Source organism: Accipiter gentilis, chromosome 15 (assembly GCF_929443795.1).
Source record: "Accipiter gentilis chromosome 15, bAccGen1.1, whole genome shotgun sequence".
Taxonomy (NCBI): domain Eukaryota; kingdom Metazoa; phylum Chordata; class Aves; order Accipitriformes; family Accipitridae; genus Astur; species Astur gentilis.
Window position 1 is genome coordinate 6825701 of NC_064894.1, and position 17647 is coordinate 6843347.

Genomic DNA, 17647 nt, shown 5'->3' on the forward strand with positions numbered 1-17647 from the left:
GCTTGCATTCTTCAAGGTTTAATTAAAGCAAAACCATGCTGCTGAGAACCTAGTTTCAATACCAGTGTGACCTTGGAAGGCAAAGGCTGTGAAGGATCCTTCACATTCCAGTTATAAACTGGTAACTCTTCCCTCTGACTCAGCAAAGCGCAATCGTCAGCTCCCCATCAGTTAAAAAAAATACCCGAGACGACGATCTGCTTTATTACAGGGATGTAGATTTTTTACGAGAAACCGTAAGGAAGTTGGTTTCACACTAGAGAATTTGTTTGGAGAGCTCTTGCATAAGACAGGGACATACCTAGTTGCCCAAATTACTGTCTCCAGGAAAGATTCATTAATAAGCAGACCCTCGTAACAGCAGCAGCCTCCAGAAAGCTTACAGTCTCTCACACCTTGGGCACAGCCTCAGTTGAAAAACACCTAACTGGCACTCAGAAAGCAGAGGCTTTGCTCTCTGTGTTTTTGAGCCTGGTACTGAATACCTGTGAAGGATGCCACTGAAGTACCAGGTCACAGGTGGTCAAATCCAAATTCAACACATGACACCGAACACTAGGACAGTGACACTGCCCTGAGCAGCGTCAGACAGGGACATCTTTGGGTTTCATCTCTGAACACGGCACATACGGGCAACTTGTAAGAAATACAAGATCTAAGGATCTCCGTAGTTCTCAATGTGACATCAAGACAAATGAGCGTGACTGAAGGGTTTACAAATTTGACCTAGTATTTTAAACTCTTATAAGCATTTTAAGCTCCTCAGGCACACTGTCCATCAGGCATAGTGCCTGACAAGTATTTACTGCTACAGGCTCTCAGAGAAAAAGCTTAATTGTAACAAAACCCAGACAGCAATTTTCATCCTGGTGTACTTCATTAAGAAGATCAAAGCAGCACTGACAGCTATAGTCAGTAGAAAAAAGGTAAGGCATTGAAAAATATTTTAAGGTAAAGATGGAAAAATACTTTGTTTTTAATTTTGAACACAGCCCCAAAAGCAGCATTTCCTACTTGCAAAAAGATAGGGATTATGGATGAAGCAGAATATATTTGCAATTCAAGTGACAAAGTTTAAAAATCAAAATATTTTAATAACCAGTAATTGGGAGACATCCCCTTGCTCACTTACTGCATTCTGGACTAGCAGCTACTCTACAGGTGAAAGCCAGTTTAACAGTTTGTGTGAGTTTTCTGCCTTGCAACATACAGAGGTACGTACACCCTTATTCTATCATTCCAGCAACATAGATACAACACTAAATAAAATCTTAAAATCTTTTGACTATTTAAAAGCCCTGGGCGGCCACGCTGTACTATGCTAACAAATTATTATATGGAGTTACAGAAAGCTATCACACTGGAAATGTTGCCTCATTCCATAGTTTACACAGACTTGACCTGCTAATTTAAAAAGATTACACAACTAATTCAGTAAAAACAGTCATGTGTTTTATGTAATAAATCAGTAGTGTTGTTTAGAGCTGCCTATAGATTAAGCTATTGGACCATGAATAAACAACTTGTATTCTGGGATTGCATATTTGTTACAACTTACTTAAAACTGCATTCACACTTACTGAGAATACATCTTTTCATCCAGATGAAAATAAATGTATGTTCAAGAAAAAAATAAAATCTCTTATTAAATGGTTTGCAGAATTTATTAGGTCTTTTTTAATATACTCAATACTTTCTCAAGCTAGTTGCATATAAAGTGATCTCCACCATATACATTACAATTTCTGTGCATCATCTAAAAAAAAAAAGTAACCAAAAAGCAATATTTTACAGGTTACAGTTAACTTTTAACTAACCTAAAAGTGAACCCTTCTGTAATTTGATTTAAGACACTAAACCCGCACATTGCTTCTAACTGCAATATTTAAATTAGCTTCACAGCAAGCTCTACCTGCATTTCAGTGAAAAGAGGTCACTGCCATCTCAACTTTTGAATTTCTACAGTTTACTACCTTAACACCGCAAAAAATTAATGTGGTGTTCACTCCAAATAAGGAAAAAGTATATAACAATTCCTTTACAACAAGCCTGCTAAGAATTCAAGAAAAATAGGAAACTCCTTCAGTAAAAGGAATTCACCCAAATTTGTGAACAGAAAAAACATTTTAGGTTCTTCTTGACTAATGCTTGGAGCTGCTCACAAAAAGCAAACCCAGCAAGGTAAACCAGTACTGGATATGACTTAAAGCAAAGAAAATGAGAAAAAAAGCAGATTCTACCTGCAACAAACATTTCCCAATTTAAAACAATCTTTAAAAGGGACTCACACAGATAATTAACCAACAGGTTTTCTGGTATTTTCATAGGATGCTAGTTTACTGGCCAGGCACACATATTGTAAATATACAAAGAATCCAGAGTGCTGAAATTTACACAGCACTTAAAGGATTTAACATAACAGAGGTGGGTAGGACACAGGAAAAATATTTAACAACTTATATAAATATATTAAAATCTCAGCAAGAAGTGTAAGAGCCCATGCACACAAGACAGTAAATTGAAAAAAACAAGTATTTAAGACTTGACTTTTCCTTTCACCAACACTGACACCTGAATTCCAGAAAGTTAGCAATTTACAGTATCTTATAACAGTCTTTCTCCACACAATCTATATGTACTGAATCATACCGACATTACACAGCACAGGAACAAGCAGCAGATGCATCAAGGGAAGAGGAGCTATATGCATCATGGGGCCTGCCCAGTTAGAGGCAAGTATCAGAAAAACTGTTTCCGACATAGGCAGAGATACAATCAATATAGCTAATTGTATACCCGTCATTTTCAAGAGTTAATCCACAGTATGGGAAAGGGGAGCTTTAGATAAAAACTATGTACCCAGTCTCGGAAGTGACGGAAGCAGAGATTTATCTTTCAAAAACTGCGTCCATTCTGGACTGGCCTTGATGCACATGCAGTACATTTGTTTTCAGAATGCAAGATTAATTGGGAATGTCTGCACTAGTGTTTCGATTTCCGTATTTGTGATGGATGATCAGCAATACAACTCCTAAGAAGAAGCATATGGACCCAACAGTGATGTAAGCAATTCCCAGAAAGGGATTTTTGCCTCCCATCCACGAGATGGTGCTTAGAATCATTCTTTTTCGTCCATCAAAACTGTGTACAGGATAATCTGAAAAACGTTTAGGAAAACAAGTAGCACGTTTCCAAATCTAGCTTTATGTGGTCAGGCACATTAAAATTTTGGGTCATTTCACTCGGGTTCCAAATACAAACTGCTGCCTTTGAATACTGGAAGTGCAAATGTGAAACTTTCAGGCTAAGACTAATCTGGGCACTGTCAGCCACTCCAAGAAAAATGCCATGTTACTTGATGTTAACCCCTTTTTAAGGGAAGAGTAAATGCATGATTTTGTGTGTTTTTGAAAGCACCTTCAATAAAGAGAGGGAAATCTAAATTTTAATTCTTGAATATATTTTAGTACAAAATTTTATGTTAATTCAGTTTTATATGCACTCCCCACAGTTTTGCAGCAAAGGAAAATACTGCAGTAGCTATTTAAAAATGATCATTAAGTGCTTTTGAATTTTAACAACACAGTAACTATGACAACCCTCCTCCTCTTGTCTCCTGCACTTCTACCTAGGCTTTAGTTTGTCCAAAATAGAATGACAGACCCCCACCTGATCCATAGCTCTGGCATTTTTCTGACCTCCAAAGTCAGTCTGCCCTTGATTATGTATTGTCATTACACCTTGAAGTTAAAGTTCTCAATTTCTAGGCTACCAACTACCTCTGTTTTTTCCCCTTTTCCTATGTTTCTCTCAATTCCTTTACAGCACCCAAGCAATCTGGTTTCCCTCTCACTATGAAGCTAATAATTCTATAAAAACTTGCACAGAAGTAAAAGATTCTCACTACCAGTTTTCAACCACAGCTCAATACCATCTTTTTTTAGTGATGGTAAGAAAAAAGGCTAGTTCAATTTGAACTTGCACAAATACATGCCCATGCAATCCAGCTAAGGCCCTTAGCCACTTTCAAAGGTTTTTTCAAAGGATACTGTATGCAATATCCAAGGAATATTTTCCAGCCTGTAAGGTAGGCTGTAAGTTATCCTTCCTTTCAATGAGACGATACAGCTTGCGAAATGTTGGCAGAGCAGCAGTACGCATCCACACAATGAAGTCTTCATTGATAAAGCCATTGTTGTCAGGCTCCGAGTCCAGCATATACACTGGCTTGGGCCAGTTTACAGGTTTTGTTGTGCCTAGGATTAAACAAAAATAACAACAATAGGTATTTCAAATACAGGACTAAGTAACACAGTGGCTCATCAAAATTCATTCTAACACTACAAAAAAACATATTAACTTCTAAACAGTATGAACAGACAGGTTGGCTCACTGCTACTGCAAGACACTGGGCTGTTGAAGAACTTTATTTTGCAGCATTTAAATAGTAGCGCATATCCATTTATTCTCATGACAGCATTGTCCATTTGTTTAAACAAATTTGCCTCCCCTACGTATTTATATAATTAGGAAGTCTTGTCTCAAAACATTACTTAGTGAGCTAGCTCTCCATTATGATGGTAGCTCCTCTGCTCACTTGCTCGAGTTTGACTACCACTTCATGGACCATGAAGAAATAAAATTATGTACAATATTTTAGATGATGCCATACTAATGCTTTTGCCAATTTTATTGGAAATACAATTCTACACTGTATTAGGATAAGGTATCTGCTTTTCCAAGGGTAGCATCACATTGGTAACATGTAATTTGGCTGTGACTAAGCAAGAAACTCACATCAGGTTAAACCTGAAATTATTATATACCTTGCATAAACACACACACCCCTTAGAACCCTGAGGAAGATTCTTTTCAGACACTAGTAGCCAAAGAAAACTTTGATTTACCAAACTGTATTTAACCTAATAAATGAGAGACATCAGTCACTTCTAATCACAAAAAAAAAATCCGATTTTTAGAAAACTTTGCACAATCTAGCAGTAGAAACATTTAAATGAGAACTCTGTATGAAGAGTTTGATTAAACAACTGCAGAATTTCTTTTCAAGTTAAATCCAAGCATTATAGCACTCGTGCTGGTTTTGGCTGGGATAGAGTTAAATTTCTTCGTAGTAGCTTGTATCCTGCTATGTTTTGGATTTGTGATAAAAACAGTGTTGCTAACACACTGATGTTTTATTTACTGCTGAGCAGTGCTTACACAGCTTCAAGCCCTTTTCTGCTCCTCAGGCTGCCCTGCCAGCAAGTAGGCTGCGGGTGGGTTAAGAGCCTGGGAGGGGACACAGCTGGGACAGCTGACCCCAGCTGAACAAAGGGAAATTCCAGACCATACAACATCCTCTTCAGCAATAAAACTGGGCAGGTGGAGGTAGGCAGGGGCTGCCACTGCTCAGGGACTCGGTGGTGAGCAATTGTTTTGTTTTGCATCACTTGTTTTTGGGGGTTTTATTTTCCTCTTGCTTTGTTGGTTGGGTGGGGGTTTTTTCCTTACTTTTTTTTTTTAATTGTTAAACTGTCTTTATCTCAACCCACAAGTTTTCTCACTTTTATTCTTCTGATTCTCCCCCACATCCCACTGGGCAGAGGCATGGTTAGTGGTGAGCGGCTGTGTGATGCTTAGTTGCCAGCTGGGGTTAAACCACAACAGCAGTGCACATACTAGGCTTGTCTCAGTATTCAAGGTGGAAAAAAAATAATAAAAATCAGAAGTTAAAAAAAAATTATTACAGTAAAGGTAAAAACCAAACACTTTCACATGAAATTTGCAGCTTTCATTAAAGACAACCTTTCTAGATAGCAGAGTAGTCCTTAGCTTGGATTTCTTCAGAGAACCACAATATTTTTAATTAGCATGTTCAGTAAAATGTTGTCAGTGAGGTAAAACTCACTGGAATCAGAATGTGTGTGAAGTGGGTTTTTTTGTTGGTTTTTTTTTACCTTGGAAAAGTGCAGTTAAGTTGTTTCCATCCCCAGTAGGATTCCTGAATTTTACATTTTTATCTGTCCACCACGCAATGCCTTTTTTAATCAAAGTAATAGGAGTCCTTGTGTCATTATCAATGCGGTATAATTCCAGTGTATCTAAAGAGAAAGTCAAATTAGAAAACCAGCTGAAGAAACTTTCATTAGACAGCTGATCCTGATAGGCAGCAAAACAATTACCTTCAGGAGAAACAAAACAAAAAAACTCGACAAGGCATTTACTGCCTGCCACAATCAGAAGCTGTTCTGTAAGAATCAATTTATATCAGATAGCAGCGTATTATCCATACATGATATCTATGTTTCTACTCCACACCAGTAACAGCTTCTCACAACAGGTATTTCCATCCTTTGTACACTATCAGCTTAAATCAATTCTCATAGCAATTTTGAAAAAAAAGCAACAGCAGTACAAGATATTTATTTTATTCTGAACAATGAAAATGTGTTAATTCAAAACAAAATGCCCATGACGTCTTTACTCAGAATAATTTGCAACTCAACATAAAACATACGCTAGATCACAAAAACGCCCAAGTGATAGCTTAGAAGTGTTACCATACCATTAAACATACTGTTGGCAATAGCTCCACAAGGAGCAATGGGCTTGTCCTCATTTGTGCGGTAAGGCTCACATTCCTTACTTGGATTCTGATAGTTAAAAAGAAAAAACGCAGATGAGAGTGTAAAAAAACCTGGTTTTTACTAGAGTACCTCAGTAACATGCTCATCTTATATGTACCACAAATAATCTTTTCACAAGTCAGGTTATTTACAACTACTTCAGCATTTGATACCAGTTAGCATGATTGATTTTTCTTTTACAAGCAGGAATAAAATCTAAATAAAACATGAATAAAGTCAGAATCCCATCATGATCATACTAAAAATAAGGCTTTTCTTGGAAGCTATTAGAACTTTTTTTCTTTTATCTTTTAATAGAAACAGTTTTCCAACATGAAGTACTCAAGTATTGTTTTATTGAAGGGTTGTTTTTTTTAAGTACACATCAGTGTTATAGAAAATAAGACTATAATATGAAACCAAGCATAACATAAAAGGCAGAAGGTTGCACACCAAAAATGCAAGCAAGAAAAAGCACCGCCCCCCCCCCCCCGAACCCTGTGTCAGTCATCAAATGTAGCCTCCTGAAACTTGCCCCTTTTTTAAAGTTTACAGGTGAAAAGGGAGAATCATTCTTGCTGAGGCAAGAACCTAACTATTTCCACTCCTCATAAAAATTAGGAAAAGGAGGGGTTTGGCCCTAAACATTACAGAGTGCCTTGAACAGAATACACAGTACCGATATTTTCTAATATCACTAATGTTCAATATTGAACAAGAGTCTACAAAAATGGATGCATTTAGCTGCAATATCCAAACTAGGAGCTAGGTAACCAAGTATTATTTTATACTGAAAATGAAAACTTCAGACAGAATGGATACAGATAGATACTACTGGCTGAAGATAACATTACAGTTTAAAACTATTCAAATTTGAGAAGTGATTGAAGTAGTGCATTGCTGTCTGCTTAATGAAATGACCGACATGAAATTTTACAGTATTTTACACAGTTATTTTCTGTAAACAAAATATGAATTCCTTATGGTTGTCTTCTGTTATGCAGAAATTCTAGTACCTCTTATTATTAAAATAAATACTCTGCTATGTGGCAATTTATGCAGCAGTCAGAAGTTAGTTGCTTATTAATATCCAAGCATGAATACCTACAAGTAGCGAACTGTTATCTCCATTTAGTTGGCTGTCATCTCGAGATTTCACATAACGACGATGGTTTTGATAGAAGTTGGAAAGTCCGTAATACATGAATACATTGCTCTACAAGAAGCAAGATGGGGCAAGCGGGGTTTTAATTCACACAAAACTAAAGTTTTAACCTCTTAAACTCTGTATTTACTTTACAGCAACATCCATAAAGTAGGAGCCTCAATTCTTTCTTCACACTGAGTACATAAGAGTACTATCCTAACATAAGCTGGCATCTTGAAGTCCAACAGTGTAAACATGCCATAAGCTATCTGAATGATACTCGCCAGCACCAATCCCAACGCCTATCTTGTCCGATGTTAAGCACATAAGCCTCATTATTTGCCTCCAATTTGTCAGAACGCACTTATCTGGCATTTCCAGCTCTTGCTGAACTGAGTATTTCCAAGTCAGGCAGGAATAGCTGACCTACTCACCAGCTATAGGACACATACAGTAAATCTAAATGTGTAAACACAAGCATTCCATTTAATGTTGTACATTTCCAGATAAACAGAGGCATTAAAACCCATTTCATCCCTGCTACTGAAAAGGCACACAAAAAATCAGATCCACGTTCATAGGAAAACTAGAAATAATCCTTTAAAACAGAAAAAAAATATTATGACTTAAGTGACACAGCTTTCCTATCAATTAGGAAATAAACCATATAAACTGTTCTAACTTCACTTTGCATACAGGATAGCATACCTCAAATGAATGTTCCAGTGTGAAATTGATGGTGCAAGTACAAGGTGGTGTGCTGTCCCAGGATACATTTAAACATTTGTTGCAGGGACTAGAAGGCTCCGTTCCTGTATAGTCAATCTATAACAGAAAAAAAAGTCATTAATTTACAATGGAAGAGTAAAGAAAATTGATTAATAAGCCAAAGAGTTGATGTGGCATTTATTTTGCAATCTTACACTTCAACTCCAAAAGCCCATTCAGGATGATCTCAAGAGGTCACTTCCAACCTAAATGATTTTGTGATTCTGTCTATATGCTCAATTTCAGCCTCAAACAAATTTTAACACCGAGGTGGGCCAGTACTGCTGGGGGAAAACAAAACAAAACAAACCCCAAACAAACAAAACAAAAAAACACACACCAAAACACAAGCAGCAGATACTCCTGACAACACGATGTTTCAAAAAACACACACCATATGACAAGCAGATCTGAGCTTTTACATGCTTTCCAGAGAGGTCAAATTCTTAAAAGTCTAGATATTGAATAAAAAAGGTTTGTATCAGAAAACTTGCTTTGCTGACCATTTTTAGCCATCTACTTAGTCAGAAGATTGAAAAAAAATTTTTTTTTAAAGAAATTAAAATCACTTAATGCCCAAGAACTGTCCTAAAATAGGGAAGATGAAGACATTAGTACTGTTTTAACAGGAATGGTAAAATACTGGTAGATGGACAGGAAACATCATCAGTGTTAATCTGGCTTACACAATATTATCTGTCTTGAATAGTGTAGCTCAAAAAAAGCCAGTATTTGAAATCTGTACATACAGGCTACCCGGACAGCATGCATAGCATATCTGTAGCAGCCACGAGCTTACCCTATGGCCAAAGCTAAGTGAAGTCGCCTGACCACATTAGCTCGCTCACATGTATAGCTCCAGCATGTGAATGGCAGGAAACAAATTAACCTGGGCTCAGCAGGCTAGCCCCAAGTGTAGGAGGAGAAAGCTTCCATCTGCCTATAAGCTATGTATTTCTACACTTACTGTGAACTTCCCATTTAGAATTTAGACTCAAATTGGTGCAACATACACCAAGTTATGGCAACAAAACGTTTAACAGCAGTATCATTTAAACTACAACACCTGTACAGTTTTATGAAAGGCTGCTACAAATGATTTGCCCTTATTTATGCTTGTAGTGAAACGCACTATCAAGCATTAAGAGTTATTTATGATCTGTCCTAATACCTGTATTAAGGTTAGCTAAAACAAACATGCAGTTTCAAGGTTCAGGGAACAACTGAAGCCTCTTTTCCTCTGGATCTTCTTCAAGGTCTCTCTTCCTGCGATTTCTTCGATATCTATTAAGCAGCAACCCTACTCTCAGCACTTTTATTAGAACCTACTCTGCTGCCAGATTTCTGACAGATGAGACCTACACCTTAACGAGCCTAGCTGAGACAAGTCAGCTTCAGAAGCTATTAGCTTGCAGAGAAAGGGTATCACATAATCTTTGCTTCCTTTGCTGAACAAAATATTGAGTTTATGCTGATCTAGAAATAGCACTGCTGCAGCAGTCCTGAACAGTTCTGTTTAGCTACAGCAGACAGACAGACCACCACTGCTCTCAACAAACAATGCACCTCATTTGTTCAAGGCTGACTCAGTGAGGTTTTCTTCCTGCTAAAGTAAGCTTAACCAAGCACTTCCTTTAGAAAGAACATAAACCTCCATATTCTGAGCTAGTTCTTCAGTGTGTTGAGAAGTTTTAGATCAAGAACAAACTCAAATACTCCAAGGCTGCAAAAGATCTAAAGACTTCAATTTTAAAAGTATAATTGACTAAATTCAGTGGAGCATGAAACTGATGTATGTTGAAACAGAATCGTGCTTTTGACCACTGCTATCAGCATCAATGCTATCCAAGAGCTTTCCTGTACAGTAAATGCCAACGCAAGTGGTTTTTTTCTGCAGCCACATTTACGGGTTACATTCAAGAGAGAGCTTATTTAAAGGGATAGAGGGATCTGTCTTCATCTCTCAACAAAATAACGAAACCAGGACTTTGAGAACTGAAGGACTGACTTTGGGCTCCGTGGCAGGAGGCCGCCTGACCCAGCGTTCTGTCCCCAGGGATGGGCCAGCAGCTGAGTATGACAAACGCACATGGGGTGAGCCCTTCCCAATAACCCCTGATCTAAGGACGTTGGGTATATCCAAGTTATCCGGCACCAATGGCTTTTCAGGCTGTTGATGTCTTTCCCAGTTGATTTACGTGTTCGCAGTATAGAAATAACGTAACTATTGCATATACATATTCTCCAAACAATTTATGATTTTGTAGACTTCATATGCTGTCAAATATTTATAACACACACACTGCTTGGCCACTTCTTGTATAAAAGGCATCCCGTAACTCTGGTCCTCTTTGCTATCCCTCTCTGTAGGTTTTATTCAGTTTTGTATCATTTTTGAGATGGCATTACTGGAACTGCACACAACACTGAAGATGTATGCAACAGTCATCTACTTGCTTTCCCTTCTTCATTCCTAGTCAAGCCTTAAAGTCTATCTGGCTTTTTAACTACAATTATGCATTTCACAGCAGCAGCCATAGCACAAAGACCTCTTTCCTACACAATTAATGTTCCAGATATTCCTCAATTTTTATCACATATTAATATGCTCTGTCCATGCTTCTTATCCATTCTAAAAAAAAATAAAATAAGAAAACCAGGAAATATAGAACTCTTACCCTTTAGTAACAGGACAAAAAGACACATTTACACAGCTGATCCTCATTTTTCACCCAAATGAACTATTTTCATGATAGACCCAAGATAAATGTCTGTTTGTACCCTTTGAAACAGTGAGAAAATGCTATAGAAAAAAACAACACAAAAAACCTATAATTCTAGTACACTTAAGTTGTTGGAAATCTTCCACATTTGAATTCAAGAGCGCTTATAACGGAAATCAATGGAAAAGCTACACTTTGCTGCTCAGTCCTTGCACCTGTATGAGAACAGCAGAGTTCACAGAGATACTAATGGCTGCAATATCTAGTTCCAGGAAAGGATAATGTGAACTGTAGATAAATATGTATTTCAGGGGCATAAATTATACATCCTATTCAATTCCAATACACTAAGTTTACAGGCAGCTATATATATATGTGTGTGTATGCACACACACACACACACTTAACAAGTATGCTGCTGTCTAGAAGGTAGGTGTAAATAACTACCTCTGCTTCCTCCACCAATTACATTTTTAAAAGAGCTTAGTCACTGCACCTAGCTTCTAGATGTCTTGTCTCCCAGAGTTAAATTTACAGCTATTGGTGAATAACATTTGGAGGTTACTAACAAAAGCCAGCATACTAAGCAGGGACATATCTCAGCTAAGCGTATAGGTGATAGCAGTAGTGTTCACAGCCCAAATGTTGATCTGTAAAATGCTTCATCTACGTTTTGTTGCTGCAACTGTAAAGCCTTTTTTTGATTGAAACTTTCTTCTTCCAAAATTCAGCTGCCATTAAAATGATAATCGCACTCGCAGAACTTCTGCATTGTTAACACTTGATAAAACACCTGTGCGGATCAGAGAAGAGAAGCCAAGTTTCCCCATTCTCACCTGCATACCCCGACTGGCTAATCATACTCTCCTAAGTCAAGAACTCTGTCCCTCCTGTCCTCACAAAAGCCTAATGATCTAAGGAGAGCTTCACGCGAGGTGGATGATACAAGACTGAACCCACACAGTAAAACAAGCAAACGAACGAAACGCTTTCCAATCCTGAGTATCTTGAAATTAGAAAGGGTAGAAGGCCAGCACCTGCCAGCTGGTTTCCAAATATATATGGCTACTACTGCTTTATATATGCAATCTGATCACGTAGGGGAGCATCAGTCATGCTCCCAGCTCACCTATGGATTTTCGTACTGCATGTTAGGTGGGAACATCTGGTTTTTGGCTCCTACTGGAACTTATCAGGAGTACATGACTGAGCTGCTAAGGAACAATAGCATACAAAAATTCTGTACACGCATACAGCAATGTAGGCATAAGAAGTTGCTTACATTTTTGGACTCATGAAACTCTCTTACAGTCATTATGTTCTAAGACTTTATATTGCTTTACTATGGAAATGGTTATTATAAACACCATTGTCAAAAAAAACCCAACCAAAAACCCCAGAGTTACCAAGGATATTTTTTTGACTTCTCTCCACTGGGTGTCCTGTTGAAAGTATGTGACTGTATTTACCTTAAATATGACTATAACATGACAATCTAAAAGTCTACATGCCCATGACAACTTGGCAATGTTCTCTGAAGCACTAGTATCAATCTTCAGATGTCCTGCATACCCTCAAACCTTGACACAAGAAGCAATTGCTTTTCAAAAATATGCTTATGTACAACCTTTGGACACTGTAAAGTACACTTCAGCTTTGTTTTTTTCACTTCTCCTTTTCTCCTTGACTGGAATTTTAGTTCTTAACATAAGAGGAAAGTGAACCTTAAAATGGTTTTATTATAATATTGTTTGCATCTTAACAGAAATATGAAAATATAATAGCATTCACTGTCTGCCTCAGGATTTCTTTAGTTAATTGGGCTTCACTGCCACATTGCTCCCACTACCCAAGCCACTGTCTTGAACACTACTTATCTGAAAGTGACAGCTTACTCTGTTAACTAGAATGACTTGATCCACAAAACTTCATATTCTCCAATATAGCAGTTCAGCAAACCACCATGCTTTTTTTTTTTATTTCCCTTACAATCAGTCTTGGTCACATTAGCTCCCTGAAACCAACCATAGCCATCAATTTGCTTTTCAAGGTTGTCCCTAAGCCCTTTGGGTTGTTTCCTCACAACACAAAGCGATTCTGTTAACGAATGGGCCTACGCGTGACACAGTTTAGTCTTCAGTTAACGCTCAGCAACTTTTCGCAGCAGTGGTGTGGCTGATTATCAGATGTAAATGACCCAGTTTTTGTAAGTATAATTAGAAAGAGCCACGCTCTTCCACCTTTGTTTCCAAGTTCACTCTGGTCTCCCACAGAGCACTTAAGAAGTTAAATCCCTAGCGCACTCAAGAGTTACAGCAATACCTTCTTCGCCACAGACTTTTGCCCTGAAACTGCAGCCGCTCGGTAAGATTTAAAGGTGTCTCACCCACTGCCACAAAGCGATCCCAAGGGTGATGCGCCTACTTTCAGAGAACGAAGCTCGCACCGGGCCGTGCCGATTAACTTCCCCGGCAGCTGGCTCAGGAGCACCGGCAAGGCTGACAGGAGGGCTACGAGCTACGCGGAGGATACTCCATGCCTCCCGGGGGTCGCCGAGGGATGGTTCGGTAAAGAAACCGGGGACCGGCGGGAAGAGACGGCGGCAGGTTTCCCAAGGAGGAGCCCCCCCCGCCCACCCGGCCCGGCTCCCCCCCCCCCCCGGGCGGCCTCCGCGGGCCCCCAAACCTCGGCCCCGGCCCGCCGCTGCCCTCCGCCCCGCCGGCGGGGGAAGCCCGTGTGGGTGTCCCCGCCGCCCACCTCGTACTCGCGGATGTTGTTGGAGGTGACGAAGATGCCGATGCCGATGGGGATGAAGATGAGGCCGATGATGAAGAAGGCCGGCAGCACCGTCCCCGCCGTCAGGATGGGCTGCCAGGCCGGCAGCCGCTGCTGCTTGAACGCCGTGTTATCGGGCTTGCGGGTCTTCACGGCACCCCCCCCGCCGCCGCCGCCGCCACCGCCGCCGCCGCCGCCACCGCTGCCGCCGCCCACGGCCCCGCCGCCCGGCACCCCGACTCCCCCCGAGGGGTGCCCGTCCGCCTCCTCCTTGGCGCTGTAGTTGACCGCCATGACACCGACCCGGCCCCGGCGCCGACCGGCGACACCAGCAACGCCGCCTCACAGGCGACGCCCGCCACGTGACCGGAGGCCACCGCGCCTGCGCGCTCAGATCCGCGGCGGGCGGGCGGGCAGTGGGGAGGGCGCGCGGCTGATGACGTGACCCCCGCCTTAGCCCCGCCCCACCTTTCCCGATGGGGCGGAGGAGGATGGCGGGGCCGCGCGTGCGCAGAAAGGCGGCCCCCGGGCGCTGGGGGAGGGCGAGCTGCGCCTGCGCGTTTCGCCTCTCTCCGCCAGCCCGCGGCGGGGGGGGGGGGGAGCGGGGCGCATGCGCAGTAGCGCTGGGCGGGAAGGGAGCGGGCGGGGCGCGGTGCCGCTGAGGGGCCGAGCGCCGCCCCGGTCCCTCTCAGCGTCCTCGTCCCCGTCCCTGCGGCACCGGTGCCGTCACTTTCCAGCTCCCGCGTCTCCTGCTTGTGGTGAGGCAGCTGGGTGCCCTCCGGCTCTTTGTGCCCCGGGCGGCGGCCATCTCTTGAGGGGAGAAGGCCCGGGCTTGCAGCCCTGTCACCCCCACTGAGCGCTTGAGGGGGAGCCCGCCCGTCCCGGGCTTCTCACGGCGTCAGGAGAGGGTTGCTGGAAAAAAAGCGGCATCCGTTGGATCGAAAAGGGAGAAGTGAGCTTAAGCTTCCTGCTCTCCCGAGTAGGAACGGCATCAGTGCCGCTGTAGAGGTGTAATAATACAGGGCGATCTCTCGGCAGTTTTAAGAGCTTATCTTAATGAAGCCATTCATACTGACCCTCCCTTCTGGGAGTTGTTTTGCACTGCGTTCCTGCTCCGTTGGCAGGAGGTGCGTGAGTGAATCGGTGCAGTGAATGCAGATAGGGATGTTGCTGTCGGAGCTGTTACTTTTTGTTTCCCGTAGGAGCTAATCTGGCTTCAATTCATTAAATAGTCACCTTGTGGAAAGCAGTGTGGGAGTGTTTGTATCCCAGAATACCTGCTTTATCAGGCATTGCTCAAGCCAATGCAACATTGCAAGTCTGTATTTCTCATTTTAGTGGTACTTTTACATTAAAGGGTGTTTTGCAAGGACTGTGTGGTTCTTCCTGAATAGAGTGTGGCCAAAATCCACGTTCAGCAACTATTTATGTATTTACTTGATTTTAGGAAAAAAAAACAATTAAAATTATTTATTTAAATAACTTCATAAGCATGTAATCCAGTCTTAAGACTTTTTAGCTGCCTGTGGAAGTTTCCCTAAAATGCCTTTTAGTTCTCTGAAGAATCGAGAGTATGAACAAAGACCACTTGGGGGAGCAAATGACTTGTGCAAACGCGGTTTGGCTGCGGAGACCCAAAAAACCTCTTCATGGACAGCATAGGAAATTTGGACATTTCAGCATCTAAAATTTAAGAACGAATTTGGTGCCTAAATAATTATACAGGGTTCAAAAATTAATCGTATTCCTTGTGCTAAAGCTATATCTCATTCCTGATTTAATTAATAATCCTTTCCAATATCTTGTGGGCTCTACCTTTTGCCTGTCATTCCCTCTAGCTAAGTCCCTCGTCCCTATTATCACCCTTTTCTTTATTAGCATTTTTTTTCAGTTACCACCTTCAGCTACAGTAACTTTTACTCCCACAGCCTCACGGAAAATCCAGTGAGGTGCAGCCTGGGATCCCAAGGGAACAAGACTGCTTGTAAACCTGTGCTGTGAGATGGCAAGGAATTTCTCTGGCAGCAGGAGAACCGAGGGACAGGATCGGGAAGCTGCAAACCCGATGCTGCCAGGTATGAAAGGACTGGCAAGAAAGGGCACATTAAATTTATGTGGGAATCCGTTCTGCAATGATTAACTGGATGCAGGCACTGTCCGCTGTTGGGAAATAGCCACGGTAGTGGTGTGGGGCTGTGGGCCAGGTGATGGAGACACTGATGTGGTACTAGCATTTGTGTGAAAGAAGAACAGTGGGGTGCTTCCTAGGGGATCTTGCCGAGAGGCCCTCAGTCAAGCAAACAGGTTGATGTGAAAGTTTTCCTTCGAAAAATTTCAGAATGACCTGCAGGGGAGACATTTCACTGGGGCGGCCAGACTAAATCCAGTCCAGGAAAACCTCAGATTCTGTCTGATGGAGATGCGAAGAGCCCCAGAACATTTTATGTGCTGACCTGCTCCGTTTGTATCAAATGATGTGCTAATGGAGCCATAGCCAAAAAGGCCTAGGATAAATCTGGGAAATGTGGAAAAAGGAGAGAACAGGAGAATTTCCTCCTTTCCACCCAGTGTAACCAGCTGCTGTCCAGTTGTGAACTGGACAAGGGGTGGTACGGTACTCATCCTCATGGCCAGGTCCTGGTGCGGCAATATGTGTTGCCATATTGACAAAGCAACAACAGAAGTGAGGTGTCTGAACTCATCTCTGCTTGCTATTCTGCGTGATGTGAAACAGAAAAAAAACTATTTAACACATTACAGATCAGATCCGTTATTAGCTCTCTTCAATTAGTTGTATCTCAGGCCGTATGTTCGTCTGTAAGCTTGGCCTACGCATACATGTTGCACTGTAACAACTAGATTAATTAGAAGCATGACTTTTCTATTTACCAAAATAATTACTTCCTCGGTAACATAACTGGGTGCAATCACAGAGTATATCTTGCTTCTGTTCTTCAGAGAAGGAAATATCAGCATAAATACTTCAATATATTGGTTTTACTTTTTCACTGGTAAGCTAAGGCCTTGGTTGGATATTATTTCACAGTTTTCCGCTAAGGCAAACTCATTTATATCCAGGCAAGTGCAACCAACAAATTTCATGTTCATGAAATAATACAATGAGGTGCTGTGCGATGTAGTGCACTTCACATTGGTTTGTGCAGTTATAAGACAAATGGGTACAGAAAAAAAAGAAAAATACTTATCAAAACATACTTTTATAATGTTCCTTTTTTAATATGTGGAATGGCAAACTGATTTATTAGGCATTCACCTAGGAACGAGTGCTACACAGACATATTACATAGTCAAGGCCTCAGTGTGTTACATTTTTAAGGCAAGGAAGAAGCAAATATGTATCAGACTACCCAAGAATAAATGCTAAAATTACAAAATTTTAAATTGAAAACTGAAGTCTGATTTCAGGCGATAAAATGAGCCTTAAAATTGTACAAAAATTAATGCATTGTAGTTAATCTAAAAGACCACCAATTGGCATTTACTTTTTAATTGTATTCCATTAAGCCCCCAAACTGATCTTCTTCTGGCAGTTAGCTCTTTCACATTGTCCACTTATTTCTAGGAACGATGTAAATAATGAATGCTTT

At 41.0% G+C, this 17647-nt stretch overlaps 1 protein-coding gene across 1 annotated transcript; it reads right to left on the minus strand.

Annotated features, from left to right (window-relative positions):
• Window positions 1-1633: 1633 nt before the first annotated feature.
• On the minus strand, window positions 1634-14366 carry TMEM30A (transmembrane protein 30A). Its single transcript, XM_049817780.1, has 7 exons — window positions 14022-14366; window positions 8482-8598; window positions 7735-7842; window positions 6566-6653; window positions 5958-6101; window positions 4050-4256; window positions 1634-3157 (listed from the first exon to the last, which is right to left on the minus strand). The coding sequence occupies exons 1-7, from the start codon at window positions 14331-14333 to the stop codon at window positions 2964-2966; spliced, it is 1170 nt and encodes a 389-aa protein (XP_049673737.1). The 5' UTR covers window positions 14334-14366; the 3' UTR covers window positions 1634-2963.
• Between the last annotated feature and the right edge of the window lie 3281 nt (window positions 14367-17647).